General features: G+C 38.2%; 1 protein-coding gene across 1 annotated transcript; it reads left to right on the forward strand.

Moving 5' to 3' along the window:
• The first annotated feature begins 21,058 nt into the window (after window positions 1-21,058).
• LOC147619228 (putative pectinesterase/pectinesterase inhibitor 51) lies at window positions 21,059-22,553 on the forward strand. Its single transcript, XM_086773411.1, has 2 exons — window positions 21,059-22,205; window positions 22,405-22,553. The coding sequence occupies exons 1-2, from the start codon at window positions 21,059-21,061 to the stop codon at window positions 22,551-22,553; spliced, it is 1,296 nt and encodes a 431-aa protein (XP_086629537.1).
• The last annotated feature ends 1,699 nt before the right edge of the window (window positions 22,554-24,252 follow it).

Consider the following 24,252-nt stretch of genomic DNA (forward strand, 5'->3'; position numbering starts at 1 on the left):
ATGCATACTTCTATGCATGAAAATTAAAAATGATAAAAGTAACACTTTTAATATAAAAAAAATTATCCTTTATGCATACTTCTATGCATGAAAATTAAAAATGATAAAAGTAACACTTTTAATATAAAAAAATTATCTTTTATGCATACTTCTATGCATGAAAATTAAAAATGATAAAAGTAACACTTTTAATATTAAAAAAATTATCCTTTATGCATACTTCTATGCATGAAAATTAAAAATGATGAAAGTAACACTTTTGATATAAAAAAATATCCTTTATGTATAATATAAAATTTAATTTCTCCATGATTACAATGAAATTCTTCCAATTAATCTAGGATGATAATTCCTAGAATATGGTAGGAAGTCCTCTTTTTATGCTTTGAAAGAAATTATTTTATGCGTAATTCTTTATAAAATTTTTGCCATAGCTCCGTTGCTATGACTGATAAATCTCAATTTTTCTAAGGGATAAAGCTTATCATTAATGAAATAATTAGAATGAACTCTAATTGGATCATTAATCCATAATGGATTGAATCATCAATATACATAAACTAAAAGCATAGAAAAAAGCCATTAATTTGGCCTCAAGCATAGCTTAATCTTGGATTAAGGAAAAGCTTTATGAAAAGCTTCATTTGGATTGAGAATGGGTCATGAGTATGACCATTTCTTGAGTGAGAGAGAGCATCTTACAATTTTCTTGATTCTTTGTTCACGGGTAGAGGCCCCCAACCAATCAATTGGTTTAGTATGTTGATGGAGCCACCAATGGGGATTGAAGAAAGCGGGAAGTGTCAAAAACTAATGAATTATTAATGAATTCATAGTTCTTGGTTTAGGTGGAGTAGAGTAACAATGCATAAACACTATATATTTTTCAACAAGGGGGAGGCTTCTATTTATAGGAAAAATTGAGCTCCTAACCAAACAAACTGATTCTAGAATTTTCTAAATCAGTTTGGTCAATTTTTGACCATTTTTAGGTCAGTTAAGCAACTTTTTGGAACTAGACTTGAATGAGGAGAGAGGAGAGATGAAATATCTCAATTTTTATGAGTTTAAAACTCATTCAAGCATGTGAAATATGCACCTCCTTTAAAGAATTCCCCTTCCTTACATATGTGTCAAAATGGAATCATTATACCCAAAATATCTCATATTTTTAATATTGCTCATAGTTTTTTTACTAATAAACCTTGTACATTTTTAACTCTTCATCTTATGTGAAATATGCACCTCCTTTAAAGAACTCCCCTTCCTTACATATGTGTCATTATACCCAGAATATCTCATATTTTTAATATTGCTCATAGTTTTTTACTAATAAACCTTGTACATTTTCAACTCTTCATCTTATGTGAAATATGCACCTCCTTTAAAGAAATCCCCTTTCCTTACATATGTGTCATTATACCCAAAATATCTCATATTTTTAATATTGCTCATAGTTTCTTACTAATAAACCTTGTACATAGTCAACTCTTCATCTTATGTGAGCATTTACTCATTTTTGGGTATCTTCTTTTACAAAATTGGATTTATCTACATGGATTGATCCAATTGGCCCATAGGAACCTTAATTGGACCATAATCTAATTTTTTTTGAAAATCTAGACCCTTAGGCTAAGGTCCTTTATACCCATTTCCAATTAATTCCAATTGCACATTGGAAAATTCTTTTTGAATTTCTGTTTCGGGGGAACTTATTTTAATAAGATGAGTTATTTTTCTATCCAAAAATATTCATAATCTGAATATTCTCTCTCTAGAATAATTTTCTCTCTCTCTAGGCTAAAACACTTAGAAATAAGATCTTTTATATTTCGGAAGAGGGATTTGATTACACGAGAAGATGCTGGACATCTTGAGAGGCTGGGGAGGAATCTTACAAAAATCTTTTGTACCAGTAGAAAAACACAAGCTAATGCCCACTGTATGGATAGAATTTACTCAAGATGATCACCAACTAGGAAAAAATAGAGCATGGGTAGAATCCAAGGAGAAAATCAGAGGGTTTAGATGAAAACCTCCCTATGAAGGTCAAACCACATAGAGGCAAGAAGCCTTGAGCCCCATACCTAACAAGTGTTGTCCTTTCAACAATGTAACAAAAAATAGACCAGAAAAAACATCATTTGTGGTGCATAGTTTCAAGTCAGAACCTTTGCTAGCCTGTAAACTAGTTCAAGAAAACCCTTCATTCAAGAACTCCTCAACATTTCTACTAGTGTATACAGACACCACGTAACACTGTTATCTCAAAAGGATACCATGTCCTGCAAAAAGACCACTCCAAAACTACATGCCAAAAAGCAATCAGGTCCCAAGTGGAGCTGGAACCCAAAAATGCAGTAAATACCCCGAAAACTAAACAGAGGACAGAAGGCATCCATACCTAACCAATACAGAAGTTGGAGAGAAGACTCAGAATCTCACAGATAGACAGAGCAAAGGAGAAGTGAATCTAATTCCCAAACATTACCAAGACTAGGTGAAAACAATAAAGGAAATTTTTCCAATACAATTAGTCAGAAAAAGTCATGATGTGTTCTCCCAAGACCAGTATAATTCAGGTTTTGATTAGAAGGGTAGGCATTCTATACCTTCCAAATTTATTAGTTAAGAAACCTACAATAGATGTAGAAACCTAAGACAAGCATAATACCTTACACCAAGAACCATTTACTTCACATTTTACAAATCTATAGGCAGTAAATGAAAACCATTGATGATCAGAAGGTGACCCGAACAAAAATAGAGCTTAGAGAACTGTAAAATCTCAAGCAAGCATCAAGCCCATGCACTAAATATCCTAACAACCAATATCCATCATGCTTCTATCAAACCCAACAGATCATTAGCATCTGCATAATACTGCATCAACTTGCAATGAACCATTTAAAAATGTAATCCAAGTTACATGAGAACAGTCTCCCACCGCATGCAAGGAGTAGAGTCATGACAGCAAGCCAAATGCAAACTAAGTGAATCACTCACCTTAACTTATATAGGAGATGAAGTTCTTTGAAAGGTTTCCCTCCAGAATGTATGGTAGCATGTATCTACTAAATGCACCAGTCCACAACCACCACAAAACAGGCCATATCAGCAAATCCAAAGCCTCAACCTTCAAGTCATGAAGTGCTAAACACCAAGCAGAGCCCCACCCAAGACAGGGTATTTGTAGAAAAACCAGATATGGTATCCCGACTCCAAAAAACAAGAGAGAAACAAAACCACTAGCACTCAGATAATAAATGACAATCCCAAAATGGTGTTCATATTGCCAACTATAATAGACCCCTCCATCAAGGCACTAAATAAGTCATCTCCCCCTTAGTTTGGAGGGAACTGAGTAAGCAATACACAAGTAGACTAGTGAGTGTTTGCCACTCACCTCAAATTTGTCTTAATTTATAGCCAATCCTTAGTCGAGGCATCTTCATGCATCAAGAGCCCATGTGGCCTCTCATCATTGTAGGCATATAGTGGAGCCTTAAATAGAGCAATCCAAAAGCAGAAACGGTGCCATCATCTTCTCTAACTAGTGTTACCCATCTCCTCATTGTAGAGCCAGAGTTAGGTTTAATATGATAACAATAGAGTTACTCAAATTGTGTGAACCAATAAGTTATATTTTGGGACTCCTCCAAGTTGAAGTATATAGCCTAGTGCCCACATTAAAGTAAAAAGGTTATCCCAAGCAATAAATAAAAAAGATTTGACATTATGAGAGGTATGATGTGTGTATTCTGTGTGTGTGTGTGTGTGTGTGTGTTCTATAGCACTAAAAAAACGAAATTCATTTATGGTCTCCAGATGAAAATCCAAGAGAAAATAAAAGAAATCTCAACTCATACCAGAAAATGAATGAAATAGAAATTCTAACCTTTAGTCATTAAGTGACCTGATATTGGGTTAAAGAACATGTTCAACATTGCCCACAAGTTCCCAAAATTCTCAGAGAAACAGGTTAGAAAATTCAAGGGTCCAATAAAAACCCTTAGTTTAGAAAAATTAGGTAGCAAAATTGTATAAGTTAAGAGAGATATGTGTGTGTGTGTGTGTGTGTGTGTGTATAATGTACATTTTATTATATATATATATATATATATATATATATATATATATATATATATATGTTTAACCCTTGATATATATATATATATATATATATATATATATATATATATGTATGTATGTATGTATGTATGTATGTATGTATTAATTATATTATAAATTATTATTTAAATAAAAGTACTTTTATGGAAAGTAATAAATCTAGAGTTTAGGGTCTTTTTAGTTAGGGCCTTTTTTGTTAAGGATATCAAATGATATGTTTTTTCTTATGATGTTAATTACACAGGTGGCTCAAAGATTAGAGAGGGGTTGGGTTGTAACTTGTGGGTTTCATTCATAATAAAAGGGAAGTGGAAAAAGGGATAGTTCTATAAATCGATCTAAGAAAATATTATGTTTATGGTGTCGCACTTGCTTTTACGATCATGTGGGTATTCTTGTAACTTATTGCGAGAAAAAAATGTGCTACTTCCATTTCCAATAGAAAATGGAGACATTGTTTATCTTCATGATGCAATGAAAAGCTTCATTATTTAGCCTATAAAAGATCTAGTAAGAATTCAATTTTCACTTCAATACTATATTATTTTACATTAAAATTATGATAAGTTGACATTTTATGACTTTTGCTTAGGTATTAATACAAGGATCGGGAGGCAAATGCAACGATTGCAAGAAATTTGGTCACTACATCAATGAGTGCAGGAAGCGGCTATAGAAGGAGAAAAATAAAGACTCAGGTATGGCTATAGTTAATGTGCCAACATCTAATGCAGAAAATAAAGAATCTATAAACTATGCACATGATGATTGGGCTTTCATTGTGCAATGTAGTTTTGACCCTTCACATAAGAATGTATACATGGTTGTTTTACAGATGTACATATTTGGTATTTTGACAGTGGTGCTAATAAGCACATTACTTCTCATTGTAGTTTTTTCTCATCACTTGAATGTGCTCCATAGGGAAACACTGTTACATATGCAAATAACTCCTCATATCATGTAAAAGGAGCTAGTAAAATTGTTCGCACTACTGCACATGGTGGCTCAGTGTGTGGATGACATATATATTGTTCATGATCACAATGATGGCAATACAATTCTATTGGGAAGAGCATTTGGCAAGTCCTTAATAGGAGTGAGATATGAATTGTTTATAGATTTGGAGAATTGTCAAATCTATATTAAACAATTGATCAAATCTAGTGAGAGGAGCATTAGAGTATGAATTGTATATAGATTTGGACAATTATCCAAATCTATATTGAATGGTTAGTCAAGTCTAAAGATTTAAGAGAGGAGCATTAGACAAATACCCAATAAGGGTTAGCCTTAGAAAAGTCTCCAATAGGGGTGAGGACTAGTGAGAGGAGCATTTTGGGAAGTCCCTAATAGAAGTGAGCTATAAATTGCAGTTAGATTTAGACAATTGTCCAAATCTATATCGAATGGTTGGCCAAATCTAGTGATCAGACCATTAGGCAAATCCCAAAAAGGGTTAGCCTTAGGCAAGTCTCCAAAAATAGGGGTAATGTGTAGTGAGAGGAGCATATTTGCCAATAGGAGTGAGCTATGAATTGTAGATAGATTTAGACAATTGTCCAAATCTATATTGAATGGTTGGCCTTATCTAGTGAGATGAACATTATAGGCAAGTCCCCAATTGGGATGAGCTATGAATTGAAAATAGGGAGAGAAGCGTTAGGGAAATCTCCAACAATAAGGGTTAGTGTTAGGCAAGTCCCCCAATAGGGACATGAGGTCTAGTGAGAGGAGCATTATAGGAATGAGCTATGAATTATAGATAGATTTGGATTGTCCAAATCTATATTAAATGGTTGGCCAAATATAGTGATAGGAGAATTATTAAGCAAGTCCCCAATAGAGGTGAGGTATGGATTATAGGTAGATTTAGATAATTGTCCAAATCTACATTTAATGGTTGGCCAAAACTATTGAGAAGAGCATTAGGCAAGTCCCTAATAAGAGTGAGCTATGAATCGTCTATAGATTGTAGGTAGATTTGGATAATTTTCTAAATCTACATTTAATGGCTGGCCAAAACTATTGAGAAGAGCATTAGGCAAGTCCCTAATAGAATTGTATATAGATTTAGACAATTGTCCAAATCTACATTAAGTGGCTAGTCAAATATAGTGAGAGGAGCATTAACCAAGTTTGTGATCAAGGTTAACATTAGGAAAGTCTCTAATAGGGGTGAGATGTAGTAAGAGGAGCATTAGGTAAGTCCCCAATAGGATTGAGGTATAGTAAGAGGAGAATTAGGCAAGTCCCCAATAGGAGTCAGCTATAAACTATAGATAAATTTGGACAATTATCCAAATCTATATTGAATGGTTGGCCAAATCCAGTGAGATGAGCATTAGTCAAGTCTAAGCTATAAATTGTAGATATATTTGGATTATCCAAATGGTTGGCCACATGTAGTGATAGGAGTAACGGGCAAGGCTCCAATAGAATTGAGGTATGGATTGTAGGAGATATAGACAATTATCAAAATCTACATTTAATGGTTTTGCCAAATCTACATTTAACGGAGAAGAGAATTAGGTAAGCAAGTCCCTACTAATAGGAATGAACTATGAATTAATTATAGATTTGGAGAATTGTCCAAATCTACATTGAGCGGTTGGCCAAATCTAGTGAGATGAGCATTAGTCAATTCCATGGTTAGGGTTAGCATTAGGAAAGTCTCCAGGTGAGGTGTAGTAAGAGAAGCATTAGGCCAATCCCATTAGGAGAGAGCTACAAACTATAAATAAATTTGGACAATTATCCAAATCTGTATATTGAATGGTTCCACCCGCGCCGCCGCCACTGCAGAGGGTGGACGTGAGCACTACTCATCGGACATTCCGACCGATGTGAGCTCATCTGAGCACCATCATCAAAGTAAACACCCAGCAATATATTCTAAATCAACACACCATACAAGCTTCTCCCGACACAGAAGCCTTACTCGCACTCATAAGTCTTCGTTTACAAACGTGGAAATGGATTCTTGAATTTGTGGCTCAAGTGTTGTCGAGGCAGTAGGCACAGCTATTGGTTGGTCACCATTGGGACAAGCTCTTGTGTAGTTGTTGAATGCACGAGAGGAGTTGAATGGTTTGCTTGGTTCTCCATTCTTGTCAAATCTTAGGTGAAGCTGTTGGGGTTGAAGTCGATGGTGAGGCTGTCTTCACTTTGTTCAATTTTGGCAACCATATGGAGGTATTGCCATAATAATACCCTTGTTGTTGAAGCACGTTCACAGGCACCCATCTTTGATGAACATTAGGAGCTTTTAGTTGATGTCTTTGGTGCTGAGGTTTCTTTCTTTGTGCAAGCTTAGGGGACTTTTTGATGCGCTTGGGAATCCAAGCTTTAGTATTTCCTTGGTAGTACCCTTATGCTTGCAGTAAGATTTCGGTGCCCACACTTGTTGAGATGTTGGAGTTCTTTGAGGCACTTGCATAGGCTTTTGTGGACGATGTTGTGGAGTACTTTTATTTTTTCTTAGCCTCTGAGTTTTGCATTGAGGAAGAGGCTTTGATGATCGAGGTATAACCAAATTGGATTGGTGCCTTCATAGTAGCTTGGAGCTACAAGTAGCTACTTCTCCACCCACATTTTGATACCATTTAGATATCTTGATCTTGGCTGCCTTGGTGGAGTTTTCTTTGTGGATGAAGTGGAAGGTTTTGGGCCCTCCTTGATGTTGGTTTACGTTGAGGTTACAGGTTTGAGACTCATGGGCGTTGTTGACGATGAGGGTAGAGTCTCTTGTTGGAGAGTGGCTGTCGATGATGATGACGCTCTTGAGCATGCAGCCTTCTCCTTTGGTGAGGTTGGTCGATGAAGAGGCATTGGCTATGGAGCTTTTCCCTTGAGTTCCTTGTTAGATGGATGCGCTTAGGGAACTTCTTCAGGAATTGATGTGGATTGCGCGATTGTGGCATTGGACTTTGTTGGTGAGGATGGAATTGAGGAGGTAGATGCTTTATATCGGAGTCGGTCGTTGATGAGGATGGTAGGTCATTGTGTGGAGGGGCTTCCGAGGAAGAGGCTTGTAACTTTTTGCATTGAACATCATAGAAATCCATTAGGGTTGGATCCTCTTCCTAGCAATATGGTATTGTCAACTTTGTGTCGTTGACCATCCCTAACGCTAGCAAAGCACAGTGGTGCTTGGGCAGCAATAGTCCATTTATGCCCCAAGATCAAATCTACTTCCAACACATAACCATAAAAAACTTACAAGTAAGGGGGTTAGTTTCAATATACATTGTATGTTCAAAGTACCCCAAACATGGCATGTTCAAATCTTGTGTAAATGGAATTCTTTTAGGATGAGCCAGAGTATTGGTTGACCTAACAAATCCCATAACTCGAGGGTCATGAGATTGTGCTCTTGTGCTGGATAAAGTTGTGCTTGAATTGTGGTGAGTGTAGTGAAAAGTTCTAATCCAACCATAATTCTTGGGATATTCTCAATAAGATATGTTGAAAGTTCCAGCTCCTCTAAGGTCTCTTCCTCCTGTAAGCAATTTCATAATGCCTGGAGTGTTCAAGGTGACTGTTTACATGGATTCATCAATTGAATACAACGAGTCACTTACCCAAGTCCCACAAAGGATGACATCATACTCAAGGGAATCTGGGGTAACATGGAATCTAAATTCCACATTTCCAATGATTGCACTAGTCGCATTGCTAAACTAACCTAGAACTTCAATGTTTTGTCCATTGGCACCTCTTGCAAGACCATTGTCCTTAGGGATTATTTTAGGTTGTCCTAATGACACCCAAGTGTCTATTGTCATGATGTTATGAGCTCAAGGGCTAATCAACGCGCGTTTGCGCTTAACATCATTTCCCGTAGGGAAATCCAACCATACCATGATAGAATCTTCAAAAGGAACCATGAATGTTTCAGTTTTTGTTTCAGTTTCAGATCCCGTTTCGGTCTCATATTCCCATTCACTTTCATCCTCTTCTTGGCTTTCAGCTTTTTCAAGAGTACCCAATGTCCTCTGACAATTCTAACTGAGATCTGTTTGGAAACTTGTGAATCCTCAGAGTCTTGTTCTATATAGCTCTTGATGTCTTGGTATAACTCATGTTTAGCCTTTAAAGGTGTGAGGGCTGAAGCTATGCTAGCTTCACCAGAGAAAAGCACTCCTCCAAATGAGGATTTGAGAGACTAATTTAATTTCGTAAGGGATTCATCGAATTTCTCATGTGTTTTTTCATTCGTGCAATCTGCCTCGTGCTGCAATCTGCCTCAAATGACTCTTCTTGGCTTATTGAGTTCATTTCTGTAGGAAGTGTATCTTCCTCTTGGAAGGGAAGCGATACTCCTCTGGTTCTTGTATTTTGGTTGCTTTTTTAGGTTTGACATTATGAGGTTCAATCACAACTGGTGATCCTGTATAACACTCACAATGCTAAGCATGCTCTCCTGAGCTTGCTTTTTTCTGTTATGCATATGTCATGTGATCATGATTTTCAGTTTGGGGTGGTTGGGCGGGTTCTAGTTTCTTGATTGGTCTATGAGGTGCATCTACTGATGAACCTGAACTTTTTTCATCCTCACTAAGTGACATAATAGAACTTATATCATCTTCTAACTTTCCTTGGATCGTCAGGTTTTTATTAGGTTTGCCTATGCGACGAGAACAAACTTTCTTTCAGCTTTTGTATCTTGTGTCGTGCATGTGGGTGTTGTGGTTTGTGTGGTAGCCTTTGAGGTGGATGCTTCTACATCATGTGTAGCTTTTTGCTCTATTAGGATTAGGTTCTCGAAAGACTCCTTTCCCTTGTCCTTTATTTCAACCTTGGTTTCGATAGTTTGTTACCCCTTGTTTTTCTTGGGTTTAGAAGGTTTTGCTTTCTCTTTTGGCTTCTGCTTTAAAGCATGCACTTCTACCCTTTTCGAAGTATTTTTTTTTGCATTCTTTTTACTGTAACTCGTACCTTGGCTTGTAAGTGTGTAAGCACATTCAAGGGTACCATGGACAATTGCCCGTTTTGTACACTTAAGATGTTAAGAGTCGTATTCTATGTGATAGGTTGCAGGAGGGAAGCAACTCGCCTTGGGCAATCTTGGAATATGTGATCGATGCCACATCGTTCACATATGGGTTGCAAGGTGTCAGTGACTGTAGGCATGGAAGTATTATAAACTGTGTAGACTGTCACCTTGTGAGGTCCACGACAATAGAAACACTAAAGTGTTTACTTTATTGCTTCCTAAGCAGTTTCTACCCTTTGGACTGTTTTTGCTTAGGGCATAGGAGATGGAGGTTTTGGGTTAATTGTAGATAAATTGGAACATCGGGGTGTGTCATGACCAAAGGTTTTATAATATATGCAGTATAGATAAATAGGCACCTTGTACAATGGGAATTGGGATGGATGTAGTGATTGCACTGAACACAAGGCATTTCGCCCATCACTTGGAGAGGCATTAAGGATGGTTCATTTTGAAGGATCTCATCCTCTCTTAGAGATGTCGGTTGTAAGCTTTTAAGCAAGGCTGCATAGAATTCGGGGAATGACAATTTCGAGATCAATTTTTATTACAGCCTCGGGAGGCTTGGCGTGTACTCATCGTTCGGTCAAACGAGTGTCTATTTGCCCTAATAAGCTTAGGCGCTACACGCATATGAACGACCTCTTAGAGATATTTTTTCAAAAAAAGTGCATGCCAGTAGTATCCCAGATGAAAGAGGAGGTCTCAAAACCTATTTTCCATCACTGTCTCAAGATTTAAAAAAAATTCGAAAAGATTTTTCCTGTTTCGCAGCCCATTTTTTAAGGTGTTCCAAAAGGAATTTGGAAAAACTCTGTATGAGAGAGTTGAAGTATTTTTGGAGTGATACAATTTTGGCTCTTTAAGTTTTTCGTGATTTTGTCGTTTAGACCCTCAAAAAGTAGCCCGAATATGGTTCGCAATCATTTTCGGGCTGTTTTGGGCGATTTTAAGGGCCGTTTTTTTCCTCTATTTTCAGGACGAATTTTGAGGCTGCTGGTCAGAAGCCATAATGATAGATTTTGCCCTCGGACGTTCAAGACCAATTTCGAAGAGCTCGATGCTGGCTTTCCGATGAACACTAGAGCGCATTCACCGAATTCACAGTTTAGGAAATACGAGCCTCCAAACAGGGCTTTTTTATAAAAAATTGACGGACCATCCTTCACGACGTGAACTAGCAGGATACAATTCACGGCGTAAAATGGACTTCACGAAAAAAAATAAATTTGATTTTTTTTTTTTTGCGTTGGGGCTGTTTCATAACGTGAAATAGTAGGTACGGTTCAGAACGTGAACCGCTTAAGGCGTGAAACGCCGATTTTTTTTTTTGGCACGAAACCTTAAGGCATGAACCGTAAATCACTTAAGGCATGAAACGTCGATTTTTATTTTTATTTTATTTTTGGGTGTGAGACCTTAAGGCGTGAATCGTGAACCACTTAAGACGTAAAACCTTAAGGCATGAAACATCTGATTTTTTTTTATTTTTTTCGTGGACTGTTTCACGACATGAAACAATAGGTACGGTTCACGATGTGAAACACATGGCTCACGGATTTTATTTTATTTTATTAGAGTCTAGAGGAAAATTTGAATTTCCTTTTTTGGGGGGAATATTTTTTTAAATTTTAAATTGGGAAGATATGGGCATTTTTCCAAAAAGGCAAGTGGGAATTAAAAAAGTCAACACTTTTATGACACTCCCTTACACCCTTCATAAATGACTCCCAAAATGGACAATTTGACAACTCATTGGCATCTTTTCATTCAATGCTCATTAGCCTTAATGAGTTATGTAAAAAAGTGATTAAAAATTAATCAAAAATTAATCCTTCCACTAATCTTTTTCTTTTTAGACTAATCAAGGACTCTACTAATTAATTCACACCATTGAGCACATCATTGAATAGAGCATGAAATTGCTAAGCTATGTGCATCAACTAATGTGTAAATTAATCTATAATTGGAGATTAATTGAACTCTTAAATCCTTAGGAACATTAAAAACCAAATTAACAATAAAAATAATGATTTAAGCTAAAAATTAGGTAAAAAAGAATTCTTTATAAAATAAAAAAGAGAGCTATTCTACACCAAATCACACACAAATCTCCATCAAAACCACATCTTTTTCATGGGAAACCATTAATCAAGACAATGGGCAACAACGAGTAATGCGTTAATTAGAGAAAAATGATGGAAAAAGCCAAGGGATGACTCCTTGGTAATTGCACCAAAAATGTTATGGCTCACCCTAACCCTCCTTAAAACACATCCAACAAGAGATTACCTAGTGAACTGCAACTATTGTGAGGATCTTTCTAATGGCCGAGCTTGTAACCCTTAAGGTCTCCAAGCTCTACAACTCCTTGATAAGCAATTCCACCGTGTCTCCCGCGAATTGTCACACCGCCGCATTGCACTACGTGTACTCGTCCCTCCTCTCACCTCACATCACTCACACACACTCACTAGTATGCATTAGAGAGAGAGATTAGCAAGAGCAAGACTCTTATTGCACAATGGGAGAGTTCTTGTATTATAAGAGATATTCACTTATATGCATGGCCATAAGTGTTCACACTCACTTAAACTGTGGCCAGCCAAGCACTTTAGGCTCATAAGAGGCCTAATGCTATTACAATAACTTCTCTCATAATATATCCATGAAGTACATCACTTGGGACTTCATCCTAACTTACTACCACACACTCTTGAAGCGGGAATTGCCATAGATATTACATTGGACCATTAAGGGCATTCGTCCAAATTATAGATTTGGACACCATTGCTTCATATCTTGAATGTATGACCTTTTGATGTATCCACCTTGACTCCTTGATATAAGATAATGGTAGTAGCTCTTGTTAACCCTAGGAATGGGTTAACAAAATTGCATAGATAAAACCATAGAGAATGAATCAGAGAATTGCCATCGTATTGCTATTGTGTTCATGCTCAAATACAAAGAAGATAATGGTGGTTATGCTTTATGCACGTATGTGGGAAAACAAAGAGGTGTGAGTGAATGCAAAACATGAAAAGTCGTTGGTTAAAGTGGGTTCACACACGAACATCTCTAAGAGTGCATACACATGGTATAATAAAAGTGCCCACTAACAAATTTTTAAGCAAGGTTTTATGTAATTTTTGCATGGTAAAACAAGCATTACATTGATGGGAGTGAATGCATAAAATCTTACTTTGATCAATGCCACTCAACTTAAGTGAGAGCTCAAGAAGATCGGATATGTGTATGCATTACAGCTTTGCAAGGATGAGAGCAATGATGCCATTAAGAAGGAATTGCACAAGGACATAAAAAAGTTGTTTGATGAATATAAGGACAACATGCCTAAATGTCTACCACCAAATAGAGATCATGGGATAGAGCTTGAGCCTAATGCTAGGCCTGTCAACAACAAGCCTCCATATATATTGTCCAAAGTGGAGAGACATGAGGTGGTCAAACAAGTGCAGGAACTGATGGACATGGGATGGATGGAGCCATCTCCTTTTGCATCTCTGATGCTTCTTGTGAAGAAGGAGGATGGAACCTTTAGAATGTGTGTGGATTACTGTGATTTGAACAAGGCTTTCATCAAGAATAGGTACCCTATATTGATGATCTTTTGGATGAGTTAAAGGGTGCACATTTCTTCACAAAGATTGACTTGAGGTCCGGCCACCAAATAAGGATGAAGAGTGGTAATGAGTATAAGACAACATTTAGGACCGAAAAGGGTCTCTATCACTACTTGGTTCTGCCATTTGGGTTATGCAACTTTTCAAGCCTCGATGAATCAAGTATAAGACGACATTTAGGACCGAGAGGCTGAGAGAGGTCTTTATCAATACTTGGTTATGCCATGAGGGTTATGCCACTTTTTAAGCCTTGATGATGAATCAAGTTCTTCAACCATTTCTCTACAAGTTTGTATTGGTCTTCTTTGACAACATTTTGGTGTATAATAGCAAGGTTGAAGAAGAGCATTTGAGGCATGTGCACATGGTTTTTAATGCCTTGCATGCCAATAAATTGTATACCAAGGAAAGAAAGTGCACATTCATGGCTAGTGAAGTGGAGTACCTTGGTCGCAAAGATGGCATAAGAGTGGATCCTGAGAAGGTGGAGTGTGTGAAAAAGTGGCCTATTCTAACCAATACAACACACTTGAGGGATTTCTTGGGACTTTCTTCATTTTACAAGAGATTAATTGAGAATTATGCGCACATAGACGCACCATCGACTTAACAAAAAATCTCAAGGAGACATTCTTTTGGGATACAATTGCAAATAAGAGTTTTGAAGAGCTCAAAATAATGCTTACATCAGCCCCTATTTTGGTGTGTCCTGACTTTTCAAAGCTATTCAATAAGGGTGGATGCATGTGGAAGAGGCATTGGGGCCATATTGTATCAAGATCATGCGGTAATTTCATATGAGAGCCACAAATTGGATTATAAGGAGATGGAATTGCATGTCTATGATTAAGAAATGATTTCCATCTTACATGCAATCAAGAAATGGCACCATTATCTCTATGGGAGACGTTTCTATCGAGAACTGATCATAAGGTGCCTAAATAATTTCTATCACAACCGACTCTAACTCCAAAGCAAAGAAGATGGTTGGTTGTTTTGCAAAACTATAATTTTAAGATCACTTATACAAAGGGAAAAGATAATGTAGTGGCCGATGATCTTTCATGAATGTGGGCTTGTTAATTAAATGCAATCTTAGAGCTACACAAAGATTGGATTATGGATATTCAAGAGGAATACCTCTTGGGATGAAGAGTTGTTACAGGTGGTGCGGAAATTACAGCAAGGCACCCATGAAGATTTGCCTCATTATTATGAGCTCAAGAATAGTATCTTGTACTATAAGGAAAATATTTATGTTGTGCCTAGTTCATCATATAAGAGCAAGGTGATTGAGGAAATGCATGCAACCCCTATGGTAGGTTATTTTGGTCTCTAAAAAACCTTCGGACAAGATAAGGAAGAGTTTCTTTTAGAAAGGGATGCGGAGAGATATGCATGCATATATCACAAGGTGTTTGTCGTGTTAATTAAACAAGGATCCAATACATAAGTAGGGAGGTTTGCTTTAGCCCTTACCTATTCCCAAGGGAAAGTGGACACATATTTCCATGGATTTCATCACGGGACTTCCTTGCACAAGGAAGGTTGGGAAAACATACTTGTAGTGGTGGACCGATTGATAAAGATGGCAAACTTTATTCCTACCAAGTTCATCCATTCGACATCTATGGTTGCAAGGCAATTTATGGAGTTTGTATTCGAGTTGCATGGAATGCCTTGTGAGTGATAGAGATGCCAAGTTTAGGGGTTCATTTTGGAGAAACGCTATTTGAGCTACCAAGTTGACTCCTAGCACTGCTTATCACCCAGAAACGGATGGGCAAATGAAGAGAGTCAAAAAGTGGGTGGAGACATATTTGAGACATTTTTGCCATGATACTCAACATGCTTGGGATGAGTCGTTACCTTTGGCGGAATTTGCTTACAATAGCACTAGTCATGTAAGCATTGGAATGTTGCCTTTTGAGACTACTTATGGGTACAAAGTGAATGTGCCAATGGTGATCAATAAGGAGAAGACTACAAATCAAAATGCAAAGGATGAGGTGGAAAGAATGCAAATCCTCATACAATAATGCAAGGATGGATACCAAGTTGACTTCTAGCACCTCCTATCACCCGGAAATGAATGGGCAAATGGAGAGAGTCAATAGGTGGGTGGAGACATATTTGAGACATTTTTGCCATGATAATCAACATGCTTGGGATGAGTGGTTGCCTTTGGTGGAATTTGCTTACAATAGCACAATTCATGTAAGCATTGGAATGTCGCCTTTTAAGACTACTTATGGGTACAAAGTGAATGTGCCAATGGTGATCAATAAGGATGAAATTGTAAATCAAAATGCAAAGGATGAGGTGGAAAGAATGCAAATCCTCATACAATAATGCAAGGATGGGAACCAAGTTGACTCGTAGCACCGCCTATCACCCGAAAACAGATGGGCAAATGGAGAGAGTCAATAAGTGGGTGGAGACGTATTTGAGACATTTTAGCCATGATACGCAACATACTTGGGATGAGTGGTTACCTTTGGTGGAATTTGCTTACAATAGCACAAGTCATGTAAGCATTGGAATGCCGCCTTTTGACCAATAAGGAGGAGATTACAAATCAAAATGCAAAGGATGAGGTGGAAAGAATGCAAATCCTCATACAACAATGCAAGGATAATTTGAAGAATGCTCAAAGGAGTATGAAGCAATATGCTCAAAGGAGTATGAAGCAATATGCCGATGCCCATAGGAGATTTGTGGATTTTTATATAGGAGATTGGGTGCTTTTATGCATACCAAAATCTAGATATTCATCTCTTAAGGATAATACAAACACCAAATTGGCTCATAGGTAAAAGAGTTGGGCAAGTAGCTTATAAGCTATTGCTACTGGTAACCACATATATACATGATGTGTTTCATGTCTCTCAATTGAAAGCTTATGTGGGACCAATAGTACCATACAAGATTGCGAAAAGAGTTGGGCAAGTAGCTTATAAGCTATTGCTATCGGAAACCACACGTATACATGATGTGTTTCATGTCTCTCAATTGAAGGCTTATGTGGGACCAATAGTAGTGGGAGTACAAGATGAGCTACCTCCAATGAATGAGGAAGGTATGATTGAATATATACCAAGAAAGGTGTTGGATACTAGAGAGGCAACCACTCTTTGGTGGAGTACCTCGTCAAATGGAGAGGTTTACCCAAACGATGAAGCTTCATGGCAACCGGCCTGAAGCTTGGAAGGTTATGAAGGCATTATGGGTACATTTGGTGGATCAAATGAAGAGGCATAACAATGGTTTTTCTTGTTGGACTTTCCTGTAAATCACTGTTAGAGAGCTTCATACTACTTGGAGATCATGGAACTTGCATTTGGAAATGTTGGCAAAGGAGGTATCATCATGGAGAGCAAGTTTGGGGCTATTTTACATGCTTAAGATGTAGTTTTTTGGCCATTGGAAGTAATTTACAGCCATGGATCATTCGGGAATGTTATCACATGAGTCATTATTTTCCGTATACTTGGTAGACATAGACTTGAGTACTTTTATGTGGATACCCAACCCATTTGGAAGCCTAAATGTTAAAAGGTTTTGAGGACGAAACCTATGGGTGGGGATGGTTTGTAATAAAGTGCTAAAGGACTATCGTCTTGGGCATGGCCCAATGTGGGTGCCAAGGTATTACTAAGTGTGAAAAGGGGCCAAGGTATATAAGACAATTATAAGGCCAAGCTGTAAATAATCACTTTTATCATCTTTACTCAATATTAATCAAGTCTTGCTCATGCAAGCTTACATGGTGACCTTCACCCATGTATTGGACTCCATGTAAACGATGTCCTGTGTTCCTGACTCCATGTTAACGAGTCATCTCCTTCCTCCCTTCTTTCATGTAAAACATTCTATTACACATTCTCAAGAGCAATATGTTAAGAAAGAAAACCTTAAATGTAAAGCTATATCTTTTGAAATTGGAGGTTATGTACTTTTGAGAATTGAGAAACGCAGTCTTAAGAGTGTAGAAAAATTCGAAGCTGTTAAGCTCACCCCAAGATTTTATAGACCTTTTAAGGTGATTCACAAAATTAATGATGTTACTTATAGACTTGAATTACCTTCTCATTGGGAGATTCACAATTCATTTCATGTGAGTTTGTCAAAAACTTTCAGGGGACCACTTCCACTCATCTTATGTATGAGGAACCAAGTCTTATTGAGACGATGAGGAAGAAGTTTTGATTTGAGATACTATCATTGAGACCAACATATTACATCGACTTGTACTGGAAATCAATATATCAAATACTTGGTAATTTTTCAAAATCATCCTCTCATGAAGATGTAAGATGGGTGCCTGAGAAATATTTTCGTGCCTTCCTGGAGATCCTTTGTTCTTTTCAATAACCTACAATTGAGGGCAATTGCAAACTCAAGTGAGAGGGAGTGTTATGAGAATATATTTTAAGCTCTCTTAAAAATATTATTCTACCCTCTTAGATAATTTGGGGATAATTGGATTATCTTTGCATCATGCCAAATCATGCTAATATCATGGCTGATGCCATTATAAATATTAATATGTTTGGTGTATATTGGCATATGATTGGGGCCTCCACCAATGTTTGTTATAGTTGGTTTGTATGAATGGAAGGGTGATTCCTAGGTTACTTACGCCTGGCAAACATGTGTGTGGTGATGGTTGTATACTTATGGAATGCTTGTTTACCAATTTACTGCTGCTGGTTATTTTACTTTTATTTTATGGGTGAAGAGGATTTAGAAGATTGAGAAGGATGCGCACAATATTATTTGTTGACACACACTTTTGTAAACAAGCTTTTTATATATATGTGCTAGCTTGTGCACATTTGGATTTATTTTTGAAGCTTAGACTTGAACTTTAATACTTTTGTAAAGCGTAATATGCTTTAACCCTAGCCTCAATTTATGGACACTTTATTTTAAGTATAAGAGAGTGCCCAATTAAAGGCACCTTTGTATTTTTGGAGGCTATGGCCTATTTTGAAATGGAAAAATTACGTAGATAATCATATGTGGGGAGAGGCCTATTTTGAAATGGAAAAATTACGTAAATACTCATATGTGGGGAGAGGCCACACATATGAGGGGGAAAGATTGCACCCAATATTGAGTCGTTTTCATGAGCTAAGTATTTTACAAGTTATTTATTCAATTCTTCAATATGTTGAACTTGTGGTTTTTGATGAGTTGATTGGGTTGAATAATATATTTTCATGCAAGTCTCTATTTTCTCTATTTTCCTAGGAGTGGATCCGTGTCATTTATCTTGCAAGTTGCAATCACATCCATAGTAGGTTGTGGCCATTTAAGACTTGATGGGAATTACATGGGCTGTAAGGAATCATACTTAATATTCCTTGATGGCACAACATACAAGAAATCATAGAAAAAGATACTTTTTGATGCTAAGAAGCTACCATTCTCTCCCTCATACAAGAAAATTTCAATTTTAGCATGAAAAACATCTAGCTTTTTCACATAAGCACTTTACTATCATTGTTCACCGCTGATAGATATAATGCTAAAAGACATACAAGACATACCATGTTTTTATCTAAAAAATTCAAATATAAAAACAACGTGCTAATTAATTAGGAAGTCAAATTCTTACCATTAGGCTCATGCTTTACAATTCAATTGTTTGGATGTAGGGAGATTTCTTGGTGTATATACACATGTTGGATTAATACCTCCATTATTGTACTCCCACCAATATTTATACTTTTAAAGTCTACTATTTTACCTTTTCAATGCTCTTTTCCAATCTCCTTTGTCCTTTGTCTTGACTTTGAAAAACCTTGGCTGCTGGGTACATTAGTACCCATTCAAACTTGTTGTATGTGTCGTTAATCCATCTTTCCTCATCATCTCTTCTGTTTTGGACCTCAATATAACGTATAGAACTTATAATCTTTATGGCATCTGCATGTACAAAAGGAAGAGAGTTTAGAGCTTCTTCCCCATCTAAAAATGAATATGCACATAATGGATATCACACCTAAAATAAGACTAGGAATTAAAGATATAAATAATGTAATATGTGTTGCCTTCTTACAGAAAGCCTAAAAAAACCCCTAAAAACTTCTCACTCCAAAAAAATTATACAAACATCATGGAAGATTTCTCCAAATCTAAATTCTAAACTTAATTAAAAACCTAAAGAGTGTTACTCTAAAAAACTTATGAGCACCAAAACTTCAAAATAAAAAGCTTAAACTTACAACATAGCACACATTATCAATAACTTGGAATCTACTAATCAAATAATGATATAAAAATCAATAAGGTGTAGATCAGACATAAAGACTTGAAGGTTAGTAGAAATCAACGTACTTATAAATGTTTCCTAACAAAAGAAGAAGAAAAGAAAAAGCTATAGTAGAGTTCAATTGGGAGTAGGAAAAAGGGAGGGCAGAATGGAAAAAGAGGAAATGTGGAAAGGGGGGAGGGAAACGAAAATGAGGAAGGTAAAAAAGAGAGACAAAATGTTTGATTTCTTTAGCAAAGTCGATGGAGGTGAGAAGAAGGGGATGGCACAAATGTTTAGTGTGATGACCAAAGAGACACGAGCATGGGATTGTTTTCTATAGAACGTAGTGGTAGACCACCAAGCGGCAATACTAGAGGTAGCGATAGAGGTTGAGAGGGGATGTGCTGGTGAGAAGAAGCCTTTTATGGAAATTCATCTTTTCATGAACACCACCATGAGTGACACAATAGGTTCACCATGCTGAAAATGTAGAAGAATAGGGAGTAGTGCATGGAGAGTAGCATTGATGGGGAGACATAACGAATTCATCACCCACACCCCCTTTTTTGACTTGATCACTTGACCAATTCTCTCTTTGCCTTCTTTGAGCATTTCGATGTTATCATTCAATAGTATAACAATCCATGTATTTTCATAATATTGTTATTTTAAAAAAACATGATAAGCTCTTCTTTAGGGTGGCTTCACAAACATTTATGGATGGTGAAGCCCCCCAAACAACATTATCTGGCATGGCCCATCTCCAAGCATCCACACTTGCTTGTTTGTTCTTGGCTTCATAAACCACACGGATGAACATAGTTTATCTATTTTGTCATTTATCAATTCTTTTAACAATTTGAAGTAAACCCCACGTGGTCAGTGAATCACTTTTTGTAATAACTCTCTAGGCCCCATTTTTTTTCATGGTCACATGATGATCGAGGGGTTCTTGTTGCCGGTCACACTTTTTGTTGAGCATGGCTATGACTGGGGTGAGAGGGTGCGGTGGTGGAAGGCATGCAGCTAGGGTTTTGGACGCACGGCAAGAGGAGGGATCCCATGTCTCTCATAAGCAGGTGCTTAAGCTTCCGCTTCCTTAAACTCTCAACCTTGTTAGTGATCTCTTTGATGACACTGATCACGTGCATTGCATTACTCCTTCCCACTTCCACAGTTAAGCATGCCACCCACTTGATCATCCTTGCTTGTAATGCTGCAAGCTTCCCTCAGGCTTGCCAGTCTTCTCTCAGCTTTAGCCGTTTGGCCCTCCAAGCCAAAACATCAACCCGCCTAGTAATGGTTTCCATTCAGCTGGCTGAGCAGCGCTTGCAACAATGCTATGCCCAATCCAAGAACCTCCTCCTCATGCCTGCTCAGAACCCAGACCTTGCCACTGCGGTGCGCAATTGCGAGTATCTTCTTCGCTGGGCTGGCCATATGCTCAGAAAATGCCAAGCAATGCCTGGCCTCACTAAAATCAAGAACATGGAAGCATGGATGAGTGCTGCTCTCACATGGGAGAATGATTGCTACTCTGCCCTCGGCCATGTGAATGGGACCTATCATCTCAGTCAAGCAACCCATCATGTCAGTCATGTAGCCTCTTATGCCAGTCAAGCAACCCATGATGCCAATCATCCGTCCCATTATGTCAGTCATGCAACTCATATTGTGAGTCGTGCAACCCGTGATGTTAGTCATGCAACCCATCCTGTTAATCATTTAATGCAACATGTCAACATTGCCATAACCCTTACTAGCAACGGCCTCAGTATGTTGGATGCCTATGATACCTATGGTCCGAACCCTAGCGCATGGAACCCTCCTTCCAAAAGTAGTATACCTGGCTCACAACATTTTCAACTTGCAGATAAGTGGGTATGGCACACCGATGGTGTTGGTAGTTTAAGTCCTGCAGTAACTGTTTCAAAAGATGGGCTTGGGGACTATACAAGCATTCAGGCGGCTGTGGATGGTGCCCCAGAGAATGCAAGTGAAAGGTATGTGATATACATCAAAGAAGGTGTGTACAATGAGACTGTGAGGATTCCCTACACTAAAACCTACTTGGCTTTTGTGGGAGATGGGATGAGCAAGACGGTCATCACAGGCAATAGAAATGCACAAATGCCAGGGGTAACTACTTATGATACTGCTACCGTGGGTAACTCTCTCTCTCTCTCTCTCTCTCACACACACACACACACACACACGCGCGCGCGCGCGCGCGCGCACGCGCACGCACGCGCACGCATGCATGTTTGCACGCACACATGTGCATGAGAAGCTGGAGTAATGTTTCATCTTTTACAGTGGTATTTCTGATCCATTGTTCATGCTTTGGGGTGCTTTTTGATGTGTAGCTGTAGATGGGGATGGATTCTTAGCTTGTGATTTGACTTTTGAAAACACGGCACATCCGGAATTGCATCAAGCGGTTGCATTGAGAGTGGGGTTGCGTTTCATGGCAATAGTATACGGCCTCTATGTGTCTGGGTCTTCATGTTCATGATTAGCATGATGAGGTCTCAGCAAGTTCATCCATAGATGATAGAGGAGACTAGAGCTTGACCAACATAAGGAGCATCATACAGAAATTCTGCAAGTCTCTATTGATCTGTTTGGAGGGGCAGCCACTTGGTGCGGTTTTGGATATTACACAACACTTTCTTCCACCTCACAACATTACCTCTCCAGAAGATAAATAAACGCATGAGGTTGATGAAAGTGTTGTTTGTGACTTCTGAGCCCTTCATGGGAGGAAAGTGTTGTGTACATTCTCAAAAAACTATGTGGCCTGCCCCTCTAAACAGAAAAATGCAGGCTTGCAGAACCTTTCTATGTGTTGGTCAACCTTCACTTTCTCTCTTCTCCATCATCTTAAACATGTAGTTGATGCATCAGAGCAACCATCAACTCATGTGTGGCCCGCATGCCACACATGAGAGAAAAGGAGCTCCTCAACAGCGAGAGATGCCTGGTTCTTGGCTTCCAAAGAGCCGAGTCCATAGGTGGACAGAAATGCTATGCAGTATACACCCAATTCAAATGGCAAGATCACTGCAAAAAAACTGCAGAAATGTTTGCAAACAGACATAACAGTCGGAGTAGAGAATATCACATTTGTAGCAACCTTCATAGGCTTGGAAATTGATGAGGCTCATCATCATTCTGCAAGACTGCTGATGCTTATGGTTCAAGCAGAAAAGTAATGCCAGCAGTCTTCTCATGCTAAAGCAAGAGCATGAGCTTGGAAAGCAATCAGTATACAAACACACAAAGAGACATGGTTGAGAGCAATGTGGTTAGAAATGATAGGTATAGTAGCTTTTAGGATTGCTGAGCAGGTATTGGATTTCCTTGAGGCCAACTAAAAAGAGCTCACTAGTACATACTGTCTCTGTCTGCGTGTGGAACAAGAGCAGAAAGTACTTATTGGGATAAGGTATGCTAGTTACATCACCTCTCTTTTTTCCGATAGAAATATATATTTATTCATTAGGAAAAAAATCTTAATTACATATCCTTTACTAAAATAAGAAATTACTTATCGGCCATCAGAGGCAATCCTGAAATTTGAAGCCTTCAAAGGGCATCAAAGCCCTTCAAACCCTCCAGAGAAGGCCGCTTTGAAAATAGGGTTGCAAAAGAAGGCCACTAGTTTGAAAATTTATCTGGATTTTACATATAAATATATATATCATGTGCAAGACATGTGCAGGCTAATTCTCAGGATTAATCTGAGTATCTGGTGGGCGATCGGGTGCCGGACATCTCTAGAAGCATGTAGAGAAGGGGCACAGCCCATAGGGCAGAGCCTAGAGCTCTTATTGTGTGCATGGGGGAGGTGTAGAACCACCCCCAAGGGGCCAGGAGGGCCCCAGGCTGTGCCCACCAGCCTTGGCTTGGGCTGGAGGGGATGTCGGCCAGTCCTATGGCCTCTGGACAATCAGCCGACCCGACTGGGCCCTAGGCCTTGGAGAGCCTATCGGCCAGCTGTGGGACAGCCCAAACAGCCAGCCCAGAGGCTGCCCAGCAACCAGCAGGTATGCTTGGGGTGGCCAGCCATGACAAGGTGTGGTGATGAGTTTTATTAGCATTTAATGCTATTTAAGGGTATTTAAAGCCCAACCAATATTCATGTTTGCTATCTCATAATTCACAAGGGATTGCTGCATTCCAAGGGCCAGGACAGCCAAGGGAAAAGCTTC

This window comes from Cibotium barometz, chromosome 33, assembly GCF_041138505.1.
Source record: "Cibotium barometz isolate CiBa-2024 chromosome 33, ASM4113850v1, whole genome shotgun sequence".
NCBI lineage: Eukaryota > Viridiplantae > Streptophyta > Polypodiopsida > Cyatheales > Cibotiaceae > Cibotium > Cibotium barometz.

What these genes read in the sequence shown, in the direction of transcription:
- LOC147619228 (XM_086773411.1), top strand. Translation starts at nt 21,059, where the DNA reads ATGCAGCTAGGGTTTTGGACGCACGGCAAGAGGAGGGATCCCATGTCT. An exon ending in TTATGATACTGCTACCGTGG is followed by an intron (nt 22,206 to 22,404) that starts GTAACTCTCTCT and finishes TTTGATGTGTAG; the next exon opens with CTGTAGATGGGGATGGATTC.